This window comes from Furipterus horrens, unplaced genomic scaffold (assembly GCF_987537825.1).
Source record: "Furipterus horrens unplaced genomic scaffold, mFurHor1.1.pri manual_scaffold_3, whole genome shotgun sequence".
Taxonomy (NCBI): domain Eukaryota; kingdom Metazoa; phylum Chordata; class Mammalia; order Chiroptera; family Furipteridae; genus Furipterus; species Furipterus horrens.
The window spans coordinates 16751207-16774361 of record NW_028327173.1 but is presented as its reverse complement, the minus strand read 5'-3'; the positions used below and the strand labels follow the sequence as shown (position 1 = coordinate 16774361).

The 23155-nt window shown below is 51.1% G+C and overlaps 1 protein-coding gene across 3 annotated transcripts in view; it reads right to left on the bottom strand.

The window, feature by feature from the left end:
• Nucleotides 1-450: 450 nt before the first annotated feature.
• RPS6KA1 (ribosomal protein S6 kinase A1) overlaps nt 451-23155 on the bottom strand; it is a 35305-nt gene continuing 12600 nt past the window's right edge. For 2 of the 3 annotated variants that reach the window (XM_090268860.1, XM_090268861.1), the window contains 20 exons: nt 20368-20484; nt 20031-20112; nt 17731-17811; nt 17485-17564; nt 15772-15878; nt 15000-15037; nt 14518-14660; nt 14044-14114; nt 13677-13765; nt 12644-12708; nt 12294-12396; nt 10714-10844; nt 9280-9405; nt 8974-9063; nt 8464-8622; nt 3332-3493; nt 3065-3141; nt 2667-2784; nt 1779-1916; nt 451-1410 (listed from right to left, as the gene is read on the bottom strand). In XM_090268860.1, coding sequence (XP_090124986.1) covers nt 1288-1410; nt 1779-1916; nt 2667-2784; nt 3065-3141; nt 3332-3493; nt 8464-8622; nt 8974-9063; nt 9280-9405; nt 10714-10844; nt 12294-12396; nt 12644-12708; nt 13677-13765; nt 14044-14114; nt 14518-14660; nt 15000-15037; nt 15772-15878; nt 17485-17564; nt 17731-17811; nt 20031-20112; nt 20368-20484 — 2100 coding nt within the window. In that variant the 3' untranslated portion in view covers nt 451-1287. Of the gene's footprint in view, nt 1411-1778; nt 1917-2666; nt 2785-3064; nt 3142-3331; nt 3494-8463; nt 8623-8973; nt 9064-9279; nt 9406-10713; nt 10845-12293; nt 12397-12643; nt 12709-13676; nt 13766-14043; nt 14115-14517; nt 14661-14999; nt 15038-15771; nt 15879-17484; nt 17565-17730; nt 17812-20030; nt 20113-20367; nt 20485-21319; nt 21610-23155 lie in introns of those variants that run through there. The other variant, XM_090268858.1, reaches the window with a different exon arrangement.

Sequence of the window (23155 nt, the reverse complement as noted above, 5' to 3'; positions counted from 1 at the left end):
GAAGCCAAGCTGTATTGACTCCGTCTTTCCCTTGGACCCTTCAGCTGCGAAGAGAGGGGGGGTCTGCTGCATGGGCAACAGCAGACCCTCCATATCACCCTGCCCAGGCTCTGTAGCTTCAGCGTCATCGCAAGATGTCGATTCAACACGGGAGGAGACAGATACCGTGTCACTCCCGAGTCGGACTGCACAGCCATTCTCGGCGGTGCAGATAGACTGTTAAGAAGCTACACCATCGTCTCTCGAGACGGACGGCTGCCGACGAATGGAATCCCCTGGCAGGAATGTTAGGGCAGAGCTGGTGGGACTCTCACATGCTCCCCAAAGGACCTGAGCTGCAAGCAGCTGGGCCAGTCGACCCTGGTCCATTCCTTGTCTGTCACTGCCAAAGTCCGTACCACCTGATAGCAGAGAGAGGGCCAATTCAGGGATGAAAAGTGGAGGCGAGTATGCTTCAACTCAACTGTAAGTTTATTAGAAAGGCCATGAATAGATGAACCCTGAGTTACCAGCTGAGGAAAAAATGAAAAAGAGCCCCTGCCTCTCGTGGACCACCCCACAGGCCTCCTTTCAACTCTCTCCTGTGGTAGACTCCAACAGAAGTCAGTCAAAAAGTGCATTCTGGATCCTTCTCTGGGAGCAGCCCACCTTAACTGCAGGGGACCCACTGGAGGGGTGGATGTGGATGCTGGTGCCTGGAGCTGGGAGCCACGGGGCCTTGGTCCTCTCCGCTAGCAGGAAGTGGTTCCAGACCCCGCAGCAGAACAGTACGGAAAAGGAGCTGATGGGGATAGAGCAAGTTCTGCTAAACAGCCAAGGGCTCTGGAAGTTGATGCTGGACTGCCTCGGACGTGGGTGCAGATGGCTACAGATAGCCAATCATAGGGTTCCCAGGTTAGGACCCCCAGACTGCTCTAAGGAGTCTCAGCCACAGAGAGCCCTAGTGTACTCAGTATCCCTCCTGGGGTTGCACTGGCTACTTCTCCTCCCAGAAAGGCAAATGGATCTTGTAGAAATCCATGATGGTTGATGTCATTTTTCCTTAAAAAAGGTAAGAGTTTATACAGTGAATCGATTTCAACCAGCAAAGCCTGAGCTGAGAAGAGTCTGTTCTTGGGACTAAGAAGGCACTTCTCACACCCTCACTGGGGTGATCTGGGCTGGCTGCTTCCTGGGCCCCTTGGGGCTCTGCTCCCTCTGGCCCTGGGACTCAGGCCTACCCTCTCTCTGAGAAGTATGCACCTCCGCTGAGCTAGCACTGCCCTGCGGCCTGGATGCCTTGGCCTCTCACAGGGTGGTGGACGGCAGCTTCCTCACCCGCCGCTGTGCCAGGATAGATGACTCGATGGGCTTCAGCTGAGGGGTGGGCTTGGAGCTGTTGAGTGCAGAGTATGTAGCTGCCATGGCTCCCTAGGAGAGAAGGTAAGAGGTCAGTTCATGATGATGGAGGTACAGGTGGGACTGGGGATATTGTGTTCTAGGCCAGACCAGCTCATCCAGTGTTCCACAGCCCCCCCAGCCCCCTATTAATGCAACCTTGGTGGTCCTTCATGGTCATTCATCCTGTCTCCTACATCAGACTGAAAGCTTCAGAGGTTAGGGGCTGTGTCCCCAGAGGACTGGAGGCCTGTGAATATACTGTTGACATCCACACTCAATTCTGTATGTTAGACTGGGGCCCTAAGACAGACAGCCATGGCATCTCCTGGCTCTGCCACCCCAAGTCCTTGACCATGGAACCTTGGCCCTGGATGCTCAGCAGCCTGGGGTGGCCGTACCTTCACAAGCTGTAAGTCTTGGTGGGAGAGCTGGCTCTGGGGAAGCTTGTCTTTCTGGGTGATCCATGGGTGCTGCAGGACCTGCTTAGCTGTGAGGCGCTGGTGAGGATCCACATGTAGCATCTTGGACACCAGGTCCTGGGGACATAGAAGGCAAGGGGGTTGGTAGGAGGGGACTGCAGGGGAGCAAACAGCTGTATCCTACTGATGAGGAGTGGGCAAGGCAACTATTTTCCACCATCTCCTGCTGCCTGAATACTGGCAGCAGCCCCTCCCTGCGATCCATTCCCCACACTGCTCCAGGGCCTCCCTGAGCACAGGCCCTTCTTTGGGAGTCCTTCCTAGAACACCCGTTCCTTTCTCCTTCACCTTCTAGAAGCCATGCAGGAAGGTGAGAAGAACCTCAGGTTCAAAACCTTCCTCTTCTGCTCATCAACTGAGTATCCTGGGCCATTCACTTCAATACTTTGAGCCTCAGTTTCCCCTCTAAGAAACAGAAATAACAACAATACCTGCCTCATAAGGCTGATGTAAGGTGGTACTATTCATTAAAGGCTTGACCCAGTGCCTAGCACAGAGGTTCCTATAACTGGAAACTTGCTAACACTGAAAGCACAAATGTTCCTTCCCTCCTTGGAAAAGGCCTCTCTGCTTGGCATGGTCAGCAGCTCTGCTCCGTGTCTCCACTGCTTGTGCCCGTGGCCAGGAACACCCACTTCTCTCTGCTGCCTGGCATCTCTGTTCCCTGTATGCAAGCCTGTATCTCCCCCCACACTAAGTTCCCATAAGGCATAACCACAGCCCTCTGTTCCCTGCGGGGGGAAAGCCTAGGGATGGTACCCTGCCTTCCCACCCCAAGTGATCTGCGTCCAGGCCTCACAGACTAACCTTGGCTGTCTCTGAAACTGTGTTCCAATTTCCCCCACTGAGGGTAAACTTCCCACTGCCGATCCGGGTCAGGATTTCCTCTGGTGTGTCACTGGGTCCATTGGCAAATGGAGTGTATCTGGAGAAAAGTCCACCCAGTCTGGGTATAGCCTCTGGCCACCATCTTGGGGCTAGAGGTAGGGCGCCATGTCTCCCCGCTCAGACTAGGGTACTCCCAAGGGCAGCATCTTGTCCTCAAGATGAAGCTCCAAAGATAGGGCCATGTCCCTATCTTTAGAACTTCCTGAGACAGGGCTGAGTCTTCCCTATCAGACACAAGCACCACCCCAGCCTGTACATTAGGGCTGGAGGAAGGGGTAAGTGTATTGGGGGGAGGCTCAGACCAATGGGACACTCACCCTGCCAGCATGGTGTACAGCAGAATGCCCAGGCTCCAGATGTCACAGCCTTCATCGTAGCCCTGGCGCTTTAGCACCTGGCAGGAAGGAACGCAGGGGAGTGTGGTCAGTCTGAGAGACAGTGGCAAGTGGCCCCACATGCTTGCCTGCTGTTCCCCAAAGGATAAGACATGGGTCCCAGCCATGAGCTGGATCCTGCCTTGGTATCTGGGTCAATGCCATACAGACTGTATCCTCACTCACAGCTGAGGAGGCCAGGCCACCCACCTCGGGTGCCACAAAGTTGGCGGTGTAGCAGGGTGTCATGAGGAGCCCGTTCTCAGCCCTCAGCTGCTTGGCGAAGCCGAAGTCACAAATGCGCAGGCACTCAGGGTTCCCGGACTCGTCCACGTATAGGATGTTGCTCGGCTTGAGGTCCCTGTGCACAACCTTGGGGCCAGAAAGCTGGTCAGTTCTCAATGTAGGCAGACTGCTATGACTCCGATCAACTGCCTGGGATGGGAGACTTATGAAGATGGGCCCAGGGAGAGGAAGAGAAGGAAGCAGAATTTGAAAGGACGGAAAGGGCCTGTAATGGGGCCTTTAATGCTGCTGGTACCGCCCACTTGAACTCTCTATGTCAGTCTATGGGGCAGCTCTAACTTCATTTATCCACACTCAGCTTCTCATTTCTTCCCTCAAATCTGTTCATTACACAACCTTACCTAATGGCAATTCCATCCTTCCAATTGCTTGGGTCAAAATCTTAAAGAGGCATTCTTGTTTTCTCTTCTTCAATCAATCCATCAGCTCTACTATTAAAATAGACCCAGAGTCCAACCACTTCTCTGCCTCTCTACTGGCAGCACTCTGAGCCCCAGCCACTAACATCCTACTCCTGGATTACAGCCAACAGCCCATAACTGGTCTCCTGCTCCACCCTTGCCTCCTATAGTCTGTTCTAAACACAGCAGCCAGAGTGATCCTGTTAAATGAAAGTCAGATCTTGTCTTCCCAGCTAGAAACCCTTTAAGGCTTCTCCTCTTAAGAGGAAAAGTACTTACAATAGCCTAAGGGGCCCCACCTGGCCCTGACCCTCACCCACATCTCTTGCACTCTCTGGTCTAGCCACACCAGCTGCTTTGCTCTTCCTTCCAAATGCCAAGCACACTTCCACCTCTGGGTCTCTTTCTGGAAGACTATTTCCTCAGGCATACCTGGCTCATTCTCTGTTTCTTTTAGGTCTTAGCTTGCATGTCACCTTATCAGTGAGGTCTGGACCATTCCATATAAAATAGCAATCACCAAGCAGTGCTCCTTGATTTCCTTCCCCTGCTTTACTTTCATCCAAAGCATTTACCACCATTTGACATAATATTTACTTGTTTTCTGACTCTGCCTGCTGGAATGTAAGTTCCATGAGTGTTTTGCTCACTGCTATATCCCAGCCTTAAAAAGTTCCTAGCACCTAGTAGGTATTCAGTAAATATCTGTTGAATGAATGGATGAATGACACTATTGAGACCTTAAGCAAATGGTTTTTCTCTGGCTCCCATTTGCTTATCTGTAACCCCCTCTCTCTGTACGGTTGTATTCAGCCACTCCTGTATCACCTAATTAGGACAACTCAGATCTCTGACCCTTGCCTGAACATAATGATAATACCTGCTTCATAGGTTCGTTGGAACAATTAAATGAGTTTGTATGTAAGTGCTTAGAACTCTGTCTGGCCTGTGGAAAGTGCTATGTAGTGCCAGTTGTCACTAGCAGCAACATCATCTCTGCCATCACCAGTATCATTGGAGGATGTACATTCAGGTGCCCGTGACCAGCCAGAAAATAAAAAGATGATCTTCTTTTATGTAAATCATTTGTTAAACAGAAAAATCAAGGTGTGACATCCTATTAAGTTCTCAAACAGGCTGTTCCTGACATGCTGGGGCCCTTACAGAAACAATATGAAGGAAACTAGAAACTTAAAAGGGATCCATGTATTAAACAAAGAACTCTTGCAAAAGAGGATGAAAAAGGCAGACAACCCAATTTTTAAAGATGAACAAAGGACTTAAAACAGATATTCCATAAAAGAGGCTATCCAAAAGGCAATAAACACACGAAGAGGTGCTCAACTTCATTAGTCATCAGGGAAATGCAAGTAAAAACCACTGAGATACCACCCCACATCTACTAGGATGGCTATGATTTAAAAAGATGGAAAATAACAAGTGTTGGTGAGTACCAGAACTCACATGCTTCTGGTAGAAGTATAAATTGATAAAACGTTGGAAACTGTTTGACACCATCTACTGAAGGGGATCATACACATACACTATGACCCAGCCAATTCCACTGCTGGATGTACACCCAACATTAAAATGTACATCCGTTCACCAAAAGGCAAGTACTAGAATGTCACAACAGCATTATTTGTCAGAGTCAAAGACTGGTAGGTAACAATTAAATCTGTTCGTACAGTAGCAACTACACAACATTGAGAATGAGTAAACTTCGGCTACGTAACAACGTAGATGAAATCTCAGCGAGAATGTTGAGAGGCAAAAGCCAGAGAGATATAAACGAGCATGTTTGTATAAAGTTCAAAGATAGGCAAAACTAATCTAAGCTATGAGTAGTAAACTTAGAATGCTTATTTGGAGAGGGGGCAGGGACAGGGAGGGCACAGGAAAATTTGGGGAAACTAGAAATATTTTATGCCTTGATATGGATGCTGGTTACATGGGTGTATTCATTTTTTGAAAATTTATTGAATGTATATAATGATTGTGTTTACTTGATACTTCAATAAAAGATACAGGAGATCCCAGTAGACCCTGCTCCCGGTAACCCACTTCCCGTCCCTTGGTTCGTGTGGGATTCCCAACTTCTAGAACATGATACCGCCAACGTGTGATCAGCCCAGAGAATCTCCCTCCATATTTGGACTCAACAAGAGCTTCCCATTTCTTCATCATCTGCCCCTGGTTTTTGGAAAGGGTCAGAAGTTTTGGAGACCCATAGACTCCTGGCTTTGGGAAAGAGACAATTTTCTCCCATAACACCCCCACCAAGTGGTGGTCTGTACTTGGAGCTAGTGGGGGCTCACTACTTTGGAAGCAGCTCCCACTCTAGAAAGTCCTTCCTTGTTCAGACCCACTAAAACTCACTGCTTCAGCCCTGTCTTCTAAATCTTCTTGGGGGTAACTTTAGTACCCACCTGAGAACAAAACAGGAAAAGGAAACACATTTACTGTCTGACTTGACATGTTTAAATATTAGTTTGTTGAAACTGGTCATTTCAAAAAAACAAAACTACTTCAAACATGACCATAACAGTACATGTGGTAACCAAAATGAAGTTCTGGTTATGAGGTAAAGTTCTTTTTTATAAAAGAATCCCCCTAATAAATTAGACAGAATCAGACACTGCCATTTTTTGCGAACCCTACTAATTGATTCAGGCCAAGACCCTGAGGGGATGAAACCATTCTGTGAGATGCGGTTGAGGATGTCCCACACACCATCAGTCACCTGGTCATCTGCCCCTAGACTGTTAACCACCTGACATGATCAATGACTAATGGGGGCAACGCAACACAGCGCTCAAGGATGTGACGTCGTATGAGGTACACCACACCACACATTCCGTGAAGTAGTTTTTAGCTCCTCACTCTCAAAAAGAAGCTGAAGCTGAATCTAAGTGAGATGTTAGAGCACTTTAAGTTTACAGAAAATACTGGCAATAGAGAAACAATTAAAATGATGCCATGAGGAAGCAAACACATTCCACATAAGAACTGATCTCTTCCACAAGACAGTGGCATAAGGAAGATTTGCCCTGGCTGGTGTGGCTCAGTTGGTTGAAGCATCATCCTATAAACCAAAAGGTTATGGGTTCAATTCCTGGTTGGGGCACACGTCTAGGTTGTGGGTTCAGTCTCTGGTTGGGGTGCATGCCAGAACTAACTGATGTTTCTCTCCCTCTCTACCTCCCTCCTCCTCTCTCTAGAGTCAATAAACATATCTTCTGGTGAGGATAAAAGATAAAATAAATTTAAAAGAAAAGAAAGGGAGGTTTTACTCTAGAGGTTACATGGATGGCCACATTTAACAAAACCGTGTGCGAATTGTACTGCAATTTTAAAAAAGAGGCTTAAGGGATATAATAAGTGAATAAAAGGTGTGAACCTTGCAGAGACTGATTCCAATAAATCAACAGCAAAAAGATATTTTTGAAAGGATAATCAATAGGGGAAATGTGTCTACTGATGGGATACTATATGAAAACAAGTAACCATCAATTTTGTTAGCTGTTATAAAAGAAAATATTTGTCTTTTTTAGAGTTACAGATATATAGCAAAGATGATATGAGGTCTGAGATAGGCTTTAAAATACTTTATACGTATTTATAGGTCAAGTGTCAGAAAGTTTGCAACTTCGAGACAAAAAGAAATAAAGCAAATGTGGGGTCGAGGTCTTGTTATTGGAAGTTTGTAGATGAGAGGTGAGAGAGTATCGGAGAAATGAGACTTTCCCAACCTCACACACAGGATTTGGACACAGCCAGCTGGATTCCAGAGCCTACATTTGTATCCTGTAGCTCATGCATTCTGCTGATGGTATGACTCTCCCATTCAGTGCCTCCAACATTAGACTTACCCCCTAGGAGTACAGATACCCCTCAGTCTTGCTGATGGTGTGCAGGACAAAACACTAACCCTTAACCCCTACAACATCTGACTGGATGCTGCTAAAATATCAGCTCCAGAAACTCATACTAACTCTGTTTTGGTTTCAATACACTGTAAGGAACTTTTCTACCTTGTGCAATGAAAAAGCCCAAGTTCTACCATTTGGACATCCACTTCTGTAGCACCTGTTGTGTTTCCAGCAGCATTTCCTCCTGTATCCACTTCCTCCGTCCTTTCAGCTGAACTCACAGCCGGATTCACCTCCCTGAAGCACTGAGTGCCCCACAGGGACCCTGCTGCTTCCTAACTCAAAAACCCACTTTCCATCTGCAGCATCCCATCCAAATTCCTCAGACATCCTGGCTCCATTTTCCCTGGCTGTGTGACTTTGGGCAAGTAACCTCACATCTCTGAGCCTCAGTCTTACCTGTAAAGTGGACCAATAACAGCACCACAGGGTTTTGTGAAAATCAATTGAGATAATATAAGGGAAGAACGTAGCAGGTGCCTGGCACATAGTAGATACTGAGTAAATGTTCCTTTTCACAATGTGGCCTTGTCTTTTCTTCCCTCCCTCCCTTCTATCCATCCACTCACCACCATCCATCCTTAGCCTCCCCTCTGTCTGGTTGTTGAAGATTACTGCCTGGGCCAGTCCACAGCTCAAGCATTCTGCTGATGGTATGATACCCCCCACCCCCCCAATTCAATGCCTCCTACACCAGACTTACTCCCTGGGAGTGCAGATACTCCACAGTCTTGCTGATGGTGTGCAGGACAAAACTGGCCTCCCGCTCCGAGAAGAATTTCTGCCGTAGGATCTTGTCTAGCAGCTCCCCGCCCCGCATCAGCTCTGTCACCAGGTACACGTGTTTGCCATCATCGTATACCTGCCAAAGACCTTGCCATCAGGCCCCTCCCCTCAATGCCAGGCCTGAGCCCCTCGGTCACCAGTTCACCAGGCCAGGAAAGAACGATGTGAGCTGGGGCATGTGTTCTACTCTGTGCTTCAGTGGCCCCGGTAGGGCCTTTGCATGTTTGGGCCCTTATCCTCCCTTGATAGGAGGATGCTGGTACCTGTCCCCTTATAGGGGCCTCCCAGGGTACAGCCAGACCAGAGGCACCAGGGTCCTCCCCCTCCTATGAGCTGAGGAGGGTAAGTCAAAGGAATGGCAGCCCTGAGAAAAATGCTAGAGTTGAGTGCCTTAGTTCCTACCCCAGTTTTCCCCACTACCACTCACATCTTTTAGAGTGATGATATTGGGGTGCTGCCCGTACCGCAGAAGAATCTCAATCTCTTCTGAGGGATCCCGCTTGCTCTTGTCGATGACCTGAGAAAAATGGGTGCACGTGACAGTGTCAGGGAAACAGTCTCCAGAGTCCCTCCCTGCCACTGAGCCCACACTGAACGTGAGGCCTAGGGTCCAGCCACACACCTTCACCTGTCCACAGAGCCTCAGGCATCAACCCTCCTTGCCAAAGAGCAAAGGCTACATTGGCTTCCCACCAGCCCAGCAGCCATGGCAGACACATGGGAGGAGGCCCACCTTGACAGCATACTCCGTATTCGTGGCCTTGTGGACACAGCGCTTGCACACGGAGTAGGAGCCCACACCGATCGTCTCCTTTACCACATAGCCATCACTGAAAACCAGGTTCTTCCCATGTAGTTGCTGCAGGAGACCAAGAGGTGGGGCCGACCCTCTGCTTTAGAATGCAGGGGAAGTTACCCAGCACCCAAGGCCTTGGCTCTATGGAGATGGCACCAGGCAGGAGCCAGGAGGCCTGGTGTAGAACGTTGGCCCTGTGACCCTGGGTAAGAATCTGCCCCTCTATGGACCTATATGATAGGCACCAGTGCTGGCTCCCGCCCTGCAGTCAGAAAGCAGTGAAGTGAGCAGGCGTGTGAGGGCCACAGGAGCCCTGAGCTGGGTCCCAGCTCTGCCACTTACTGCGGCCTTGGGCGAGCTGCCTTCCCTTTCTCACAGCTCACCTCATAAGGTGTCTCAGGGTTCTGAGACATAACAGTAGCAACCGCTTCTATAATGCTTAGTGTGTGGCAGGCACTATTCTAAGCCCTTTCTATCAGGGGACCACACGTCCCACGGACTGTCCTGATTTATGCCTGTTGCTCTCATTCAGTTTGGTCTAACATTTGTCTTGAACAAAGATAGGCAAGTTGGGCCCTGGCCGGGCGGCTCCGTCGGTTGGAGCGTCGTCCCATACACCAAAAGCTTGCAGGGTCAATCCCCGGTCAGGGCACAGACCTAGGTTACAGGTTTGATCCCTGGTCAGGACATGTCAGGGGGGGCAACTGATCTATGTTTCTTTCACATCGATGTTTCTGTTTCTTTCTCTCTCTCTCAGATCAATGGAAATATCATTGGGTAAGGATTAAAAAAAAAAAAAGACACCCCAGTTGGATAATAAATTACAGAGTCATGTTAACTTTATATATATTAACTTATATAATCCCTACACCACTATGGAGAGTTTTTATCATCACCCTCATTTACAGATGAGGAAACTGAGGCACTAGGAAGGTAACTGTCTTAATTAAAGCCCCTCACCTTAGAGGCAATAAGCTTGAGTCTACATTCCTGCCTCTCAATTCTAAATTTTGCACAGACCCAGTGTGCAAATGGGGAAAAGTGTGAGGAGACACCAGACCCTGCTACCCACCCCTGTTGGGAACTTGACAGCCACCTCCCAGCACCACCAACCTGGGCAAACTCTTACACTTATCCAGGCTCTACAGTGTTCCTGGCTGTGCCAGAAAATTTATATCCATGTTGTCATCCCTGTTTTACAAATGGGGAAACTGAGGCCCAAGGAGGTTTGGAGGCTCAATGGGCTACATGGTGGCAATCAGGGTTTGAACTCAGGCCTGTCTAGCTCTGGAGCCTATGTTCTCAGTTGTTCTTCCTGTAGCTTCTAGGTGGAAAAGGACAACTGGGGCAGCAATCTCCAGGCCCCCTCACCTGTACCACTGAGTGCAGTGGTGCCTGTATGGTCCGAGGCTTGCTGTCGTCCTCCATCATACCAGTGGCCACGAAGCTGAAGCCACGGAACAGCTGATGGGCACCAGCACTGGGGGGGATGCCTGGGGAATCTACAGGGGTAGGAAGGGGATGTAAGCCTGAGGTAGCCCAGCAAAGGGTGACTACAGGGCTTCCAGGCTGCCTTAGCAGCTGGCCATGGTGAGAGCTTGGGCAGGACCCCTCATCCCAGCCCTTAGCTAACCCACCTGTTCATGTGTTTAGACCAGCCCAGCTGTGATACACAAGAATAAAAGACCCCCACATCTGGTGTCTGGCCCAGGCCAAGACACTTCATCCCTTCCTGGGTGCCTCCTCCTGGCCTCCCTTGCCTCAGGTCTGCTCCTTTAGATCCCTATTCTGTGCAGCCACCAAAGAGATGGTTCCAACTGCAAATCTATCCCTGTATCTTTTAAATGTTCCCTTCTGCCCACAGGAAAAAGTCCAACTTCTCAGTCTGATGATTGAGGTGCTTGTGATCTTAGCCTCCTCTTCCCCAGACTTCTCAGATCCTCAAAGGAGACTCTGAGCCATTGCACATGCTGTTCCCTCTCACTAGATAACTCACTGCTTGTCTGTCCTTTGAGGCTCAGTTCACCCACCCACTGCCTCCTCTGAGAAGCCTTGAGGTTGCTCCTCCAGCCCCTCGCCCCTGTTAAGTGGCACCTGTCACACTGCCCAGTTGCTGTTTTCATGTCTCTTCCTCCGCTATAGCCTGAGCCATGTGAAGGCAGGGCCTGAGTCTGTCCTGTTCACCATCAAAGCCCCCATGGTTGGCACACAGTAGGGACTGGGTACATATTTGTCAAATAAATGAAGAAAGATGGAACAAAATGCTTGGAGAAGTGCTAAACGCCCTGTCATCAGAGATGTGCAAGCCACAGTGAGACAAGCACCCCTTCTGCTAAAACCTGCCCCTCCAGGAGGTCTTCCAGAACTAACACCCACCCCCCAACACACAAAACTGGCCAAAATATTAAGATTTACCAAGCTTCTTCCCAGAAGCCCCTTCTGTGGCTTCTCACAAGGAAAGAAGGGACTGAGTGAGTCTACGGCTGAACCCATATTCCAGATGAGCACACTGAGGCCTGGCAGTCAGAGTAGGCAACGGAGTTTCCCACACTTGCCCCTGACCTGTGGGTGCTGTCACCTCTGCTCTGCCACATCATCTCCACCTCATTTTTGCTGGGTCAGATTCTTTACCCCTGACGTGAACGTGAATCTGATGTGTTTGTTCTTTCCAGTGGGCTGGAAGATGCCTGGGGCAGTGGTCCTGACTTTTCTATTGTGACTTTAACCACCCGCTAACCCCCACCCCCTCACTGAGACACAAAGAGCCCATAGAGCCCCAAAGTGGGAGAATCAGGCAGAACAAGATGGGGACAAAGAGTCAGAGACCCACCCATCTGTCTGCCTATATACCGTGGCCCGCCAGAGTCCTAGCAGCCCCTGCAATCCAAGGTGCCCCCAATTCCTTGCTTCCTTTCTATACCAGCCCAAGACAAATCAGACAAGGGACTCACCTTTTGGTGTACGGGATGTGAACTCAGTGTCGAAGTAGAAGGTGTCATCAGGTTGTGCCACGGCTGGTTTGAAGGGTGGCTTGATCTCACGACGGTACAGTTTCTGCAAAGTTGGGTGGGCATTCCGTTCACCACAGCACCCCACAGCCTCCCAAAAGCCCCATGAAGGAGGAGGTGATAGGCCTAGAGCACAGTCTATGCAGACAGGGGCATAATTGTTTGCCCTTGGAAGGCCAGGCCTTGCCTCCCAGGCCATGCTGCCACTCTGTCTGTTTCATACCTAAGGACTTCATCAGTAGAAGTCCCTCCCACCATAGCTGAAACCCTGACGGGGTGACAGACACACTTACATTCCAGTCAATGGTGGAGTAGAAAACATGCCGCTTGATTTCCTCTGCCCCATCAGGGCCGGAGCCTGAAAGAGCCCAGATGAGGGGTCTGCAGATGGTTCAACCTCCAGACATCACCAAGCAACTGCCCTGGTCTGAGACCAGCAGCTGGAGCAGTCCGCTGGAAGCATGGGGGAGGAGAGGCTCACCCTGCCCCAAGTCCACCCAGCCATCACTCCAAGATCTTTTGCCCACTTAGCATTTTCCACTTTCTGGGGCCTCTTATGATCAAGCTCCAACATACTGACGAAAGAAGGAAGGCTCAGAGAGGTTAAGAAACTTGTTCAAGGCCACACAGGACAGAGCCTGAACTTGTTCCAAGATATGCTGAGGGCCTCTACCTCCCTCCCACACCGCGCCTCATCTCTGTTGTTCTTATCCCACTGCCCTTGTCAGTTACCAGATGGCTCTCATTCCATTCCACCCCAAGGACCTGGTTCATGGCTCAGGTGAACCCAGGAGCCAAGAGCAACCAGTACACACCAGACACATTCATGTGACTTCATTAATCAACAAAGCTTAAGATCATCCTATCCCATAAAAATTAGGAACTGGGGCACTGGGAGGTGAAATCAACTGCCTTGGGTCACTTAGCTTATAAATGGTACTCATTCATTCAACAAATATTTATGGAGGGGCCACTGCATGCCAGGCAGTGGGGGTGAGGGGACCTGACTCAAGGCCGGGATTGGGACCTGAGCCTTCTGACGCCTGAGCTCATGCTCTTCCTCTTGTGCCAGCAGCCTTGGCAAAGGATCTATGTGGGGGCCTCTGTCCTTGTCCCCAGGGGAAGTGGGGATGACTCAGTTCCTGCCTTCCCTCTACACACAGGTCACCCCACTGTCCCAAACATCACACATGGAGCCAGAAAGCAGGGTGGCCAGCAGCATTGTCTGCCCACACAAAGGACAACGGTCCCTTTCAGCCCCAGATGTGGTCCCGTGGTCTAGTCTGCAGCTGTATCCCGCTCCCCTCCCGAGCTGGGGTTGCTTACCGAGCCGGTTTGCAGGATTCCGCTTGAACAGGGCCCGCAGGAGGCTCTGGGCTTCTGTGCTCAGAAACTGGGGCATGCCTAGCTTTGCCCTGAAACAGCCCCCAGGTCTCATCAGGGCCAAGCCCTGACCCTGAGACCCCGTCTCCCCACCCACTTCTGTCCAGGTCTATAGTTTCCAGCTCAGTCCAGACAAGCCATCCACTAACTCACCTCCCAAAGACTTCTGGGATTCCCCTCCCACAGGCCCTGCTTCACCCAGAGGAGTCTCTTATTAATGGGGGAATCTGATATAGGGTATTATTCTGGCCTCCAAACTAGGGCTAGGCGTGAGGGGACCCTGAGGTGTCAGGGAGGAGCTGATGCTTACTTAAGAATCAGTGTCATGGTCTCCTTTCGGTCCTTCCCCTGGAAGGGCAGGGAGCCCGTCAGCATCTCAAACTGCAGAAGACAAGGATCTATTCAGGCTCTGGTCCCCATCTTCCATGGCCCCACCTCCTCCCACCCAGGCCATTCAGCTCCATTCCCAGAACTCTTGATGGTCTGTTGGAGGTTCACCTGGATCAAGAATTATGTCTCTCCCTCTCCCCTCTGTTAGAACACCAGGACCAGTAATAAGTGCCCAAAGCTGGGGAGAGGCCCAGTCTCAGCCTGGGGGCACCCGAGATGGATATAAGCCTAGAATTCTTCTAAGGAAGGAAGCTGAAGCTGGGTGGAGGATGATGCGAGTTTGGCTATGTGAAGCCAGGAGAGCCTTAGAGACCATCAGTCCCCTGACTATACAGATGAGGAAACTGAGGCCTGAGGCCTGCGCTGGATACCTTACCTCTGCCTAGGCACTCACCATCAATACCCCATAGGACCACCAATCTGCACTGTGGGTATGGCCCTGGCGGTTGACGACCTCAGGGGCCATGTACTCCACTGTCCCACAGAAGGAATAGGCCTTCTTCTCATGGTCAATGGCTTCCTTGCTCAGGCCAAAGTCTGGCAAAGAGGGAAAGAGGACACATCTTCAGGACCCCTGTCTTCTCTGCCACCACTCCCTGCACAGCCAACCTCCTTGCCCAGAGGCCTGAGGGAATCACCTTCAGGACATTCAGGAGTAAGCTGAGGCCCAGAGGCTAGGTGACTTGCACAAGGTTACACAATGAAGTGGGGTTCAAACCCAGGCTATTCCAAGTCTCGGGCCTGGGCTTTTGACCACTTCTGAGTGCCTGGCACAGCCTCTCAGGAAGAACAGATCCCTTAGCACTCAGCCCAGGCCCATCAAGAGCCCATCCTGCCCTCTCCTGGGACCTGAGGGAGCAGGTGCCCTCCACTCACCGGTGAGTTTGATGTGGCCCTCCTCATCCAGAAGGATGCTGTAATGGAGAGAGGGGAGTCAGAGCCCCTCAGCTGATGGGTTCTAGTGACACCATGGGGGTCGTGGGGGTCGGCCCAGCCCAGAGAATGTGATCCACCCGATGCATCTAATGAATGGGTGGGTGTAGCAGGGTGGTGGCCATGGTATGCAAGTGTATTGCCTACCTTCTTTGCTAATCCTTGAGACACTGTGTAAGGTACGTACTATTATGGCCCTATTTTAACAATAGGGAAACTAAGGCTCAAGGAAATTAAGGAACTCCAATTGGTCACAGAGCTAGTAGGTAGTGGAGACAGGGTTTGATTTCAAGTCTATGTAACTCTAAAGCGAGATCTCATTCCAACTTAGCACCTGCCCCTGGCTCCCAAGTTACCATTTAAGGAGATTTAGATGTTAGGGAAAATTCTAGAGAGGCCATATCAAAGAATGGCCTTTAATGGTAGGTAGCATCTAAGATATCATACTGGATTAGCAAAAAGGTAGGCAACACACCTTCATGGAGGTACCTGGCCCTTGATAATGGTTAACGCTAGTGATTAGGCAGCCCCCTGAGGTGAGCCTGCCACCACCACTCCTCTGTACCTACCCATTCATGGGGTTGCCCAAGGGAGAGAGATTTTCTTGGGTAGAGTCACAACCACCCTCACTGGGGTGACCCTGTCCTAGAAGAGGCCCCATGGCCTGCCTCTGTACTCCTCAGGGAGGCCAGGGTAAGGCTGGAGCTTCACTCACTTCTCAGGCTTGAGATCTCTGTAAATGATGCCCAGACTATGCAGGTGGTCCAGGCCCAAAGCCAGCTCAGCCAGGTAAAACTTCACGTCCTCCTCCGTGAACATAACCTGCAACAGTGGGGAGGAGGCTTCAGCTGCGATTGCTTCTTCTTCAGGAGCTAGGGCCCTGGGCAGTCAGTAGCATCCTAGTCCTAAGGGTCCAACTTGAGGAGGAACTTTAGAGATCCCAGTGCCATCGATCCTACTCTTTATAAAAGGGTTTGAGGCGTGAAATAACTAATATACATGTTACTCATTATGGCATTGCTTGGAAATAGCAAAAGGTTGGAAACAGTCCAGGGGTCAAGAACTAGATGAGAATAACTGCTTCTCCCTGCATGATGGAGTGCCAGGCAGCCATAACCTACAGAAAGGAGTCTCCCTATGTTCTGGTATGGACCAATCTCTCAGATATCGTCGGCAGCCGTCCGTCTCGAGAGACGATGGTGTAGCTTCTTAAGAGTCTATCTGCACCGCCGAGAATGGCTGTGCAGTCCGACTCGGGAGTGACACGGTATCTGTCTCCTCCCGTGTTGAATCGACATCTTGCGATGACGCTGGAGTGTCCTCTCCAGTGGAGCTGAAGCTACAGAGCCTGGGCAGGGTGATATGGAGGGTCTGCTGTTGCCCATGCAGCAGACCCCCCCTCTCTTCACAGCTGAAGGGTCCAAGGGAAAGACGGAGTCAATACAGCTTGGCTTCAGGTGCGCCGCAGGAGTTGCCGGTGTTGACTACAACGTCAAACCGCCTTAGGGACTCCGGCTCCGGATTTTCTGTCGGGGTTTACTCCCTTAGCCTTTCCCCTGAAGAGGTATGCCGCAAGGCAGCGGAGGTTTTTTGGAGTCAGAGTTTTCCTTCTCTGATGTGCCCTGACTGGAAGATCGAACCAGCGACACTTAGCTCGCAGGCCGACGCTCAATCCACTGAGCCAAACCAGATATATTGTCTTGAAAAAAAGCAAGGTACAGAATAGTATCACAGAATAGTACTTTTTATGTAAAAATGTAGGGGTTGGGATTCAGAACATATATCAGAATGGTGTGTATTTCCCAATTGACACAAGAAGCTTAAATAAGAAACCAATAAAAATGTTTACTTATGTGGGGGTAGAGGGGACTGGGGTGGGCTGAAGACATCTCAATGATCTTTTTCAATCATATAAATCTATTACCTATTAACACATTAAAACATTAAAAAATTTTTTTTTTGAGTTTAGTTCTCTCTAAAGTTTGAATTGTATTAATGGTTTCATTTTTATATCTGCCTCAAATTCTTTTAGGTCAGTTAAAAATCCTTTTGAGTAACACATGGGATATAATGTTAAAGTATCTAGCTCTCTGGGTGGATTTGGGCTTCTCCTCATTGTCACAGCCCTGCCCACGGCAGCCCTGGAAGAATGGAGGTGGAGAAGTGATAGCCACCCTCAGCTCCAGCATCAAGTGGTATCAGATCCGAGGCCTGATCCTCTTCAACCCATCCTGGGGGGAAACTCTCAGAGGGTTTGAGCATGTGAACTCTGTCCCTGGGTGGGTTCCTGGGTCAGGATGCTACACAGGCCTGGGTGGTTCCAGATTCAGGGCACAGTGGACATGTCTTTCACAGGGCCCTGGGATGGGAGGACCTGTTGCCCCTCCAACTCTATTCTGGGCTCTATGGTAGTAGGGTGCCAACTCACCTCTTTGGAGAGCCGTGTGAAGAGGTCTCCACCACGTAGAAAGTCCAGAATAAGATAGAGCTTGCCCTCGGTCTGGAAGGCTAGGGAGAGGGGAAAAGGCAACGGTGGAGCCAGCTGGTCTCTAACCCTCTGCCCCCAGCTCCTTTGGCCTGCCAGGTGGGCAATGTCCAGGGAAGGCAGCAGCCCATAGGCAAGGGCAGAGGTTAGCAGGTAGGGTAGGGATGCAGGTAGGGTCTGCAGTCTCACCATAGTGTAGCTTCACCACAAATGGGTGGTTTACATCTGCCAGGATGTCTCTCTCCATCTTGGTCCGAACGCGGTCACGCACTGGCCAGGGAAGAAAAGTGGTCATCAAGTCGAGTCACTCACAAGCCCTGGCTAAGAGGGCTCTCTTTTCCACATGCTCCTCACACTTCCTGGCAGTGCCCAGTGCTGGGCCCTTGGTGCCCTGCTCATCCCTCTGGCCTCATCTCCCACCATGTCCCCTCAAGGGCCATTCAGCCCAGTCAGTCTAAGCAACCTGTTCTTCTATGTGCCCTCAGCCTTTGCCCCTAGGGATCCCCTGGAATGCCTTCACCTGCCCTCTCTCCATCTGGCATAAAAATCGCCAGTCTAGAGGCTGGTGAGAGCAGTCACTTAGGGAGCTACTTATAAAGGGCTTCAAATTCAGACGCATGGGTCTGAGCAGATACGCCCCCACATACTTTTTTTTAAAGAATAAAAGTCCCGCCCTGGCTGGTATGGCTCCGTGAATTGAGCGCCGGCTATGAATCGAAAGGTTGTTGATTCGATCCCAGTCAGGGCACGTGCCTGGGTTGCTAGTTCAGTCCCTGGTCAGGGCGTGTAAGAGAGGCAACCAAATGATGTTTCTCTCTCACGTTGATGTTTCTCTCCCTCTTTTCCTCCCTGCCTTCCCCTCTCTCTAAAATAAATAAATAAAATCTTTAAAAAAAATGAAAAAAAGAATAAAAGTCCCGCCATGACTGGTGTGGCTCAGTGGACTGAGCCCCAGTTTGCGAACTGAAAGGTCACTGATTCAATTCCCACTCAGGTCACATGCCTCGGTTGTAGGTTCAGTCCTTGGTCAGGGCATGTAAGAGAGGCAACTGAACGATGTTTCTCTCTAACATTGATGTTTCTCTTCCTCTGTTTCACCCTCCCTTCCCCTCTCTCTATAAATAAATAAATAAATAAATAAATAAATAAATAAATAATTTTAAAAAGAATAAAAGTCCCTAGGCAATTCTGATCATCAGCAGTCCCTTCTTTAATTCAGTTTACGCCTCAGCTCCTTCAGGAAATCTTCCTTAACTCTGCCCAGCTGAGGTAGGGGGCCTCTCCCCTACAGTGCTCTGCTTCCTTCTCTATTGCAAAGTTTTTGTTTTCCTCACCGGTCATGGCAGGGACCATGCTGGACTTAACTGTTCCAATCATTATTTCCCAAATACTGTACGCCTTACATTTTCAAACTGCCCCTATGATTTTGCTCAGGCAAACAGTTGCTCCTTCCGGGGTATCCTTCCTTTCTCATTTTTAGTCTGGAGAACTCCCAACTCACCCTGCAAGGCATGGTCCAAATGACTACTCCTTATGTGAGCCTACTCCCCAGGAGTCTGTGCCCTCCCTTCCCCTGGGCTCCCCAGTCATAGCACCGACTGCACAGCGCTGCAGGGGCCGCTCAGCCTCTCCAGTCCCAGCCTGGGAGCCCTTCAAAGCAGGGACCAAGTCTTTTCATCTTTCTCTTCTCCTGTGGCTCCCAACATTCCTCCCGGGGAATGACTCCCATCCCTAGCAGGCTGGCCTTGGGGCATCAAAGCTACACCACCCCACAGACAGCACTTCGTGGGCCTGTTCTCAGCGACCCCTTCCCCTTCACCCCACCTTATTGCAAAGACAGGGTCCATTCAGAAGAATGGACCTGTAACATCCACAAGGCCAACATTTCTAATTTTTCCCACCTCACCCTAGCCGGGTCCACTCCACCTGGTCAGTGGCTACACTGGCTCCCAGGCCGGTCAAGTCACTGCCCAGCCAAAAGCCCATTGCCAGCTACCCTCATGCCCTTCCTAAGTCCTGGAATTCTAGACCTGGGCTTGGTCTTCGCTGAAAGTCTCTGCCATCCACCTCTGTGGCCCTGCTTTGAGTCACCCTCTCCTACCTGTCCAGCTGCCTCACATTCTTCTCTACCCTGAGAGGTCTCCCTCACTCTTCTAACATCAGGAAGCACTATGCTGACAGCAGGCCTCTGCCTAAGCAACCTGACATCTGATGGCCCCCACCACAAACACACTGCTCTCCCCACCTGCCTTCTTCCAGGTATTCATCTTCAGCTAGATCTTTTCTTCTGAATGGACCCTGTCTTCACGGTAAGGTCAGGTGCAGGGTAAGGGGTGGCCGAGAACAGGCCTGTTTCTCCACCTTCTGACCAGGAGCTCCTGCAGATAGCTATCTCCTTCAGACACAAGGCCCTGGAGAGCAGGGCTGTCTACCTTGATCCTGTGCCCAGCCTGGGCTCTGCATATGATATGAAAGTGCCCTCCACTCACCTTTCAGTGTTGCCTTTTTCAGTACCTTCATGGCATATAGGTGCCCACTGTCAGGCCGGGTGACTTTCCGTACCAGGAAGACCTGAGAAGGCAGTTGGGGGAAAAACAGAGGAGAAGCTAGGGAGGGGGCTGAGCCCATCAACTCCCATCCTGCCAGGATGAGCTCTAACTTCCATGAGCCCCACCTTTAGTCCTCCCTGGGTACTAATGTGACCTCTTGTCCTACCCTTAGACCCACCAACCTTTGCCCCCTGATCATTAGATACCCAGGGTGACCCCTCACCCCAACCCCTGACATGACTGGTGCTGACCTCCCAGCTGTGGGCTCAGGACTCACTTTGCCAAAGGATCCCTGGCCCAGAACCTTGAGCAGCTCAAAATGGGATGGATCAGCCTTCTCAGAGCCAGCCTTGACGTGATGTGTGATGGAGATTTCCTTGAGGACACCCTCATCCTGATGGAGGGATAGAGCTGGTGAGCATGGTGAGCCCCATCCAGCATGGGGCATGTCCCCCTTCCAAGTCCACTCCCACCAGATATCAGCAGACAAGGCCCTGCGGGCCCAATCAGACAGCTGTCCTGACAGGGACAGCCTCCAAGTTCATCAATACCAAAGGGCTTCAAAGGCCAAGTAGGGTCAAACTTATCAAGGTGCCAGGTCAGGTGAGGCACTGCTCCTATTGCTCCTAAGGCTCCAGCCTGTTCTGGCCCAAGGGGATGTGCAGGCACAGACAGGCTGGCCAGGCTGAGCCAACCCCAGGCTCTGGCTGAGGCCCAGAGACCTGCCTCAGGTCCTCCCCTCCCCCTTGCTGTAAAGGTTTTGGTTTTGCCACAATAGGAAGTAGGGCTTGTTCTCATATTGGTGAGGCAGAGCCGGGTTTTTGTTCCTGGACAGGATGGATGACAGGACCTCCATGGCCGAAAGGACACGGCTGAGATGTACAGAGACCCACAAGTCACCCAGTAAGTGCCAGTCTGGGGTGGGCAGGAGCTAAGGCCAAAGACTCAATGACCCACCCTCTAAAAGTTCCTTCATCAAATTTACTAGAAACCCCTCACCAGGTCGAAGTTGTTCTAGAACCCCTCTACGCTCCCTCCGATCTATTGGTGTTACCCTGGAGTCCTGAATTGCCTCCTCACTTCCCCAGGAAGCAAGTCTGGGCAGAGTCCAGTCACCCAACAGTGCCAGGCCTGGGATAGGAGAGCCCGAAGCCAGCTGAGGCCAAACTGGCTGCCCAGGCACCTGCTCCAAGGGCCACAGCCAGGCCAACTCATCTGGGCACACTCACCGAGTCCCGCCTGGGGCCAGAGCCAGGACCAGGGGCAGGCAGAGAGATCTGGCTGATCCTGGGCCGCTGCTTCCTGGGCAGCCAGGGGAGCAGGGCCCAGAGCCGCAGACGGGGCAGCTTGGGATCCTGCTCCATCCGCCTGGCAGGGCCAAGGCACCATGGCAGGAGCAGGCAGCGTCCGGGGCTGCCTCGGAGGTGGCCAGGCCCAAGGCGGATGTGCAGGTTGAGGGCGGGGGCTGGGACGAGGCCACCAATCACTCAGGGCCTGTGGTTTCCTAGCTCTAGGCTTTCACCCTCACCGCCTTCCCTTACTCTCTCTTCCCCCCTTCCCCAATGCCTGAGGGCTGCCCTCCAGCCCTGCCCCCCCCATTCTCCCTGTGGGCCTCCAAAGGGAAAGCCCCATGCCAACCCAGCTGCTGAGGAGCAGATAGGCACCCAATATGTAGAAGCAGATAAAGAGGGACACCCAACATGTAGTGGCAGATAAAGTGGGACATCCAACATGTAGAGGTAGGCACCCAACAAGTGAAGACTGATGAATGTGGGCATCCAACAGGCATCGATGGATATAGACACGGACCCAACAGGCAGAAGTAAGAACACATATCGAACAAGCAAAGGCAGGAGGGGACTCCTGCCTAACAGGCAAAGGTGGAGAGACTCATTCTTAACATGCGGAGGCAGATGGGGACTCATCGAACAGGCAAAGATAGATGGGGACATGTATCGAACTGGCAGAAACAGAAGGAGACATGAACCCAAAAACAGAGGCAGATGGGGACCCAACAGGCTGAGGCAGATGGGGACTTACATCCAACAGGTGGAGACAGGTGAGGACATGTACTCAACAGGTGGAAACAGAAGGGGACATGAACCAACAGACATCTAAAATGAAATGTGACATGTACCCAACAGGTGAAGACAAGCCCTCATCAAGCAGTGACAGAGACAGAAGCCCAACAACAGAAGCAGGTGAGCAGCAGACAGAGACAGCGAGTCAGTGAGGCCCAAACAGACGGACAGGTACCCAGGGCAGACATACAACCAGGAAAGACACCCAGACACCCAGAAGTCAGACTCTGGACTCAAAGGAAGAGTTCTGGTTCTTGCTGGTCTGCCTGGGGGTGGGAGAAAAGGTGAGAAGATGTCACCTACAAACCCCTAGTACTTGGGAAAAAAGTCCAATATTTGTGGCAGACCCATCTTTGAGGTCCTCCACTTCTAAGGGTGGCGGGGAGCTGGGGGCCAGGAATAAGACAGCGGGCGAGAGGGACATCTAAATTCAACCTGATAACTTTGACTCTGATCTAAATACGCCAAAGACTGTTATGCACATTTCAGGAATAGAAAACTGAGGCCTAGAGGACAGTGACTCACCCAGGCGCAAAGTGAAGTGGTAGCAGAACCCAAGTCCTTCCCGTGGGTATTGCCGGGCCTGTGGTTGGCAGGCCTCAAGTACCAGGAAAGGGTGGGTAGGTAAGTCACCCAGAGCAATGTCCTGCCCATCCAAGCCTGCCCCCTCCCTCAGTACTAGGGTCAGTCCAGAGACTTCCCATGCCAGGTCTTGACCCTCAGAGACACAGCCCCACCTTCAGGGTACCCTGAACAGCCACAAAAAGCTGCAAGCTAATCAGGCCGGAGTGTAACACAGAGTCACAGGTAATAAGGTGCCAGCACACTCGTGGGACAGATAGAAAGCCACACAGCAACCCCTTCCAACCCCACCCTGAGGTCTGAGCCTCCATTTGCCCATCTGTCTGTGACTGAGAATACTCCCTAGAGACAGATGCAGTCACCCGGAAACCCCAGGGGACAGAGCTACCCCCAAAGCCATTC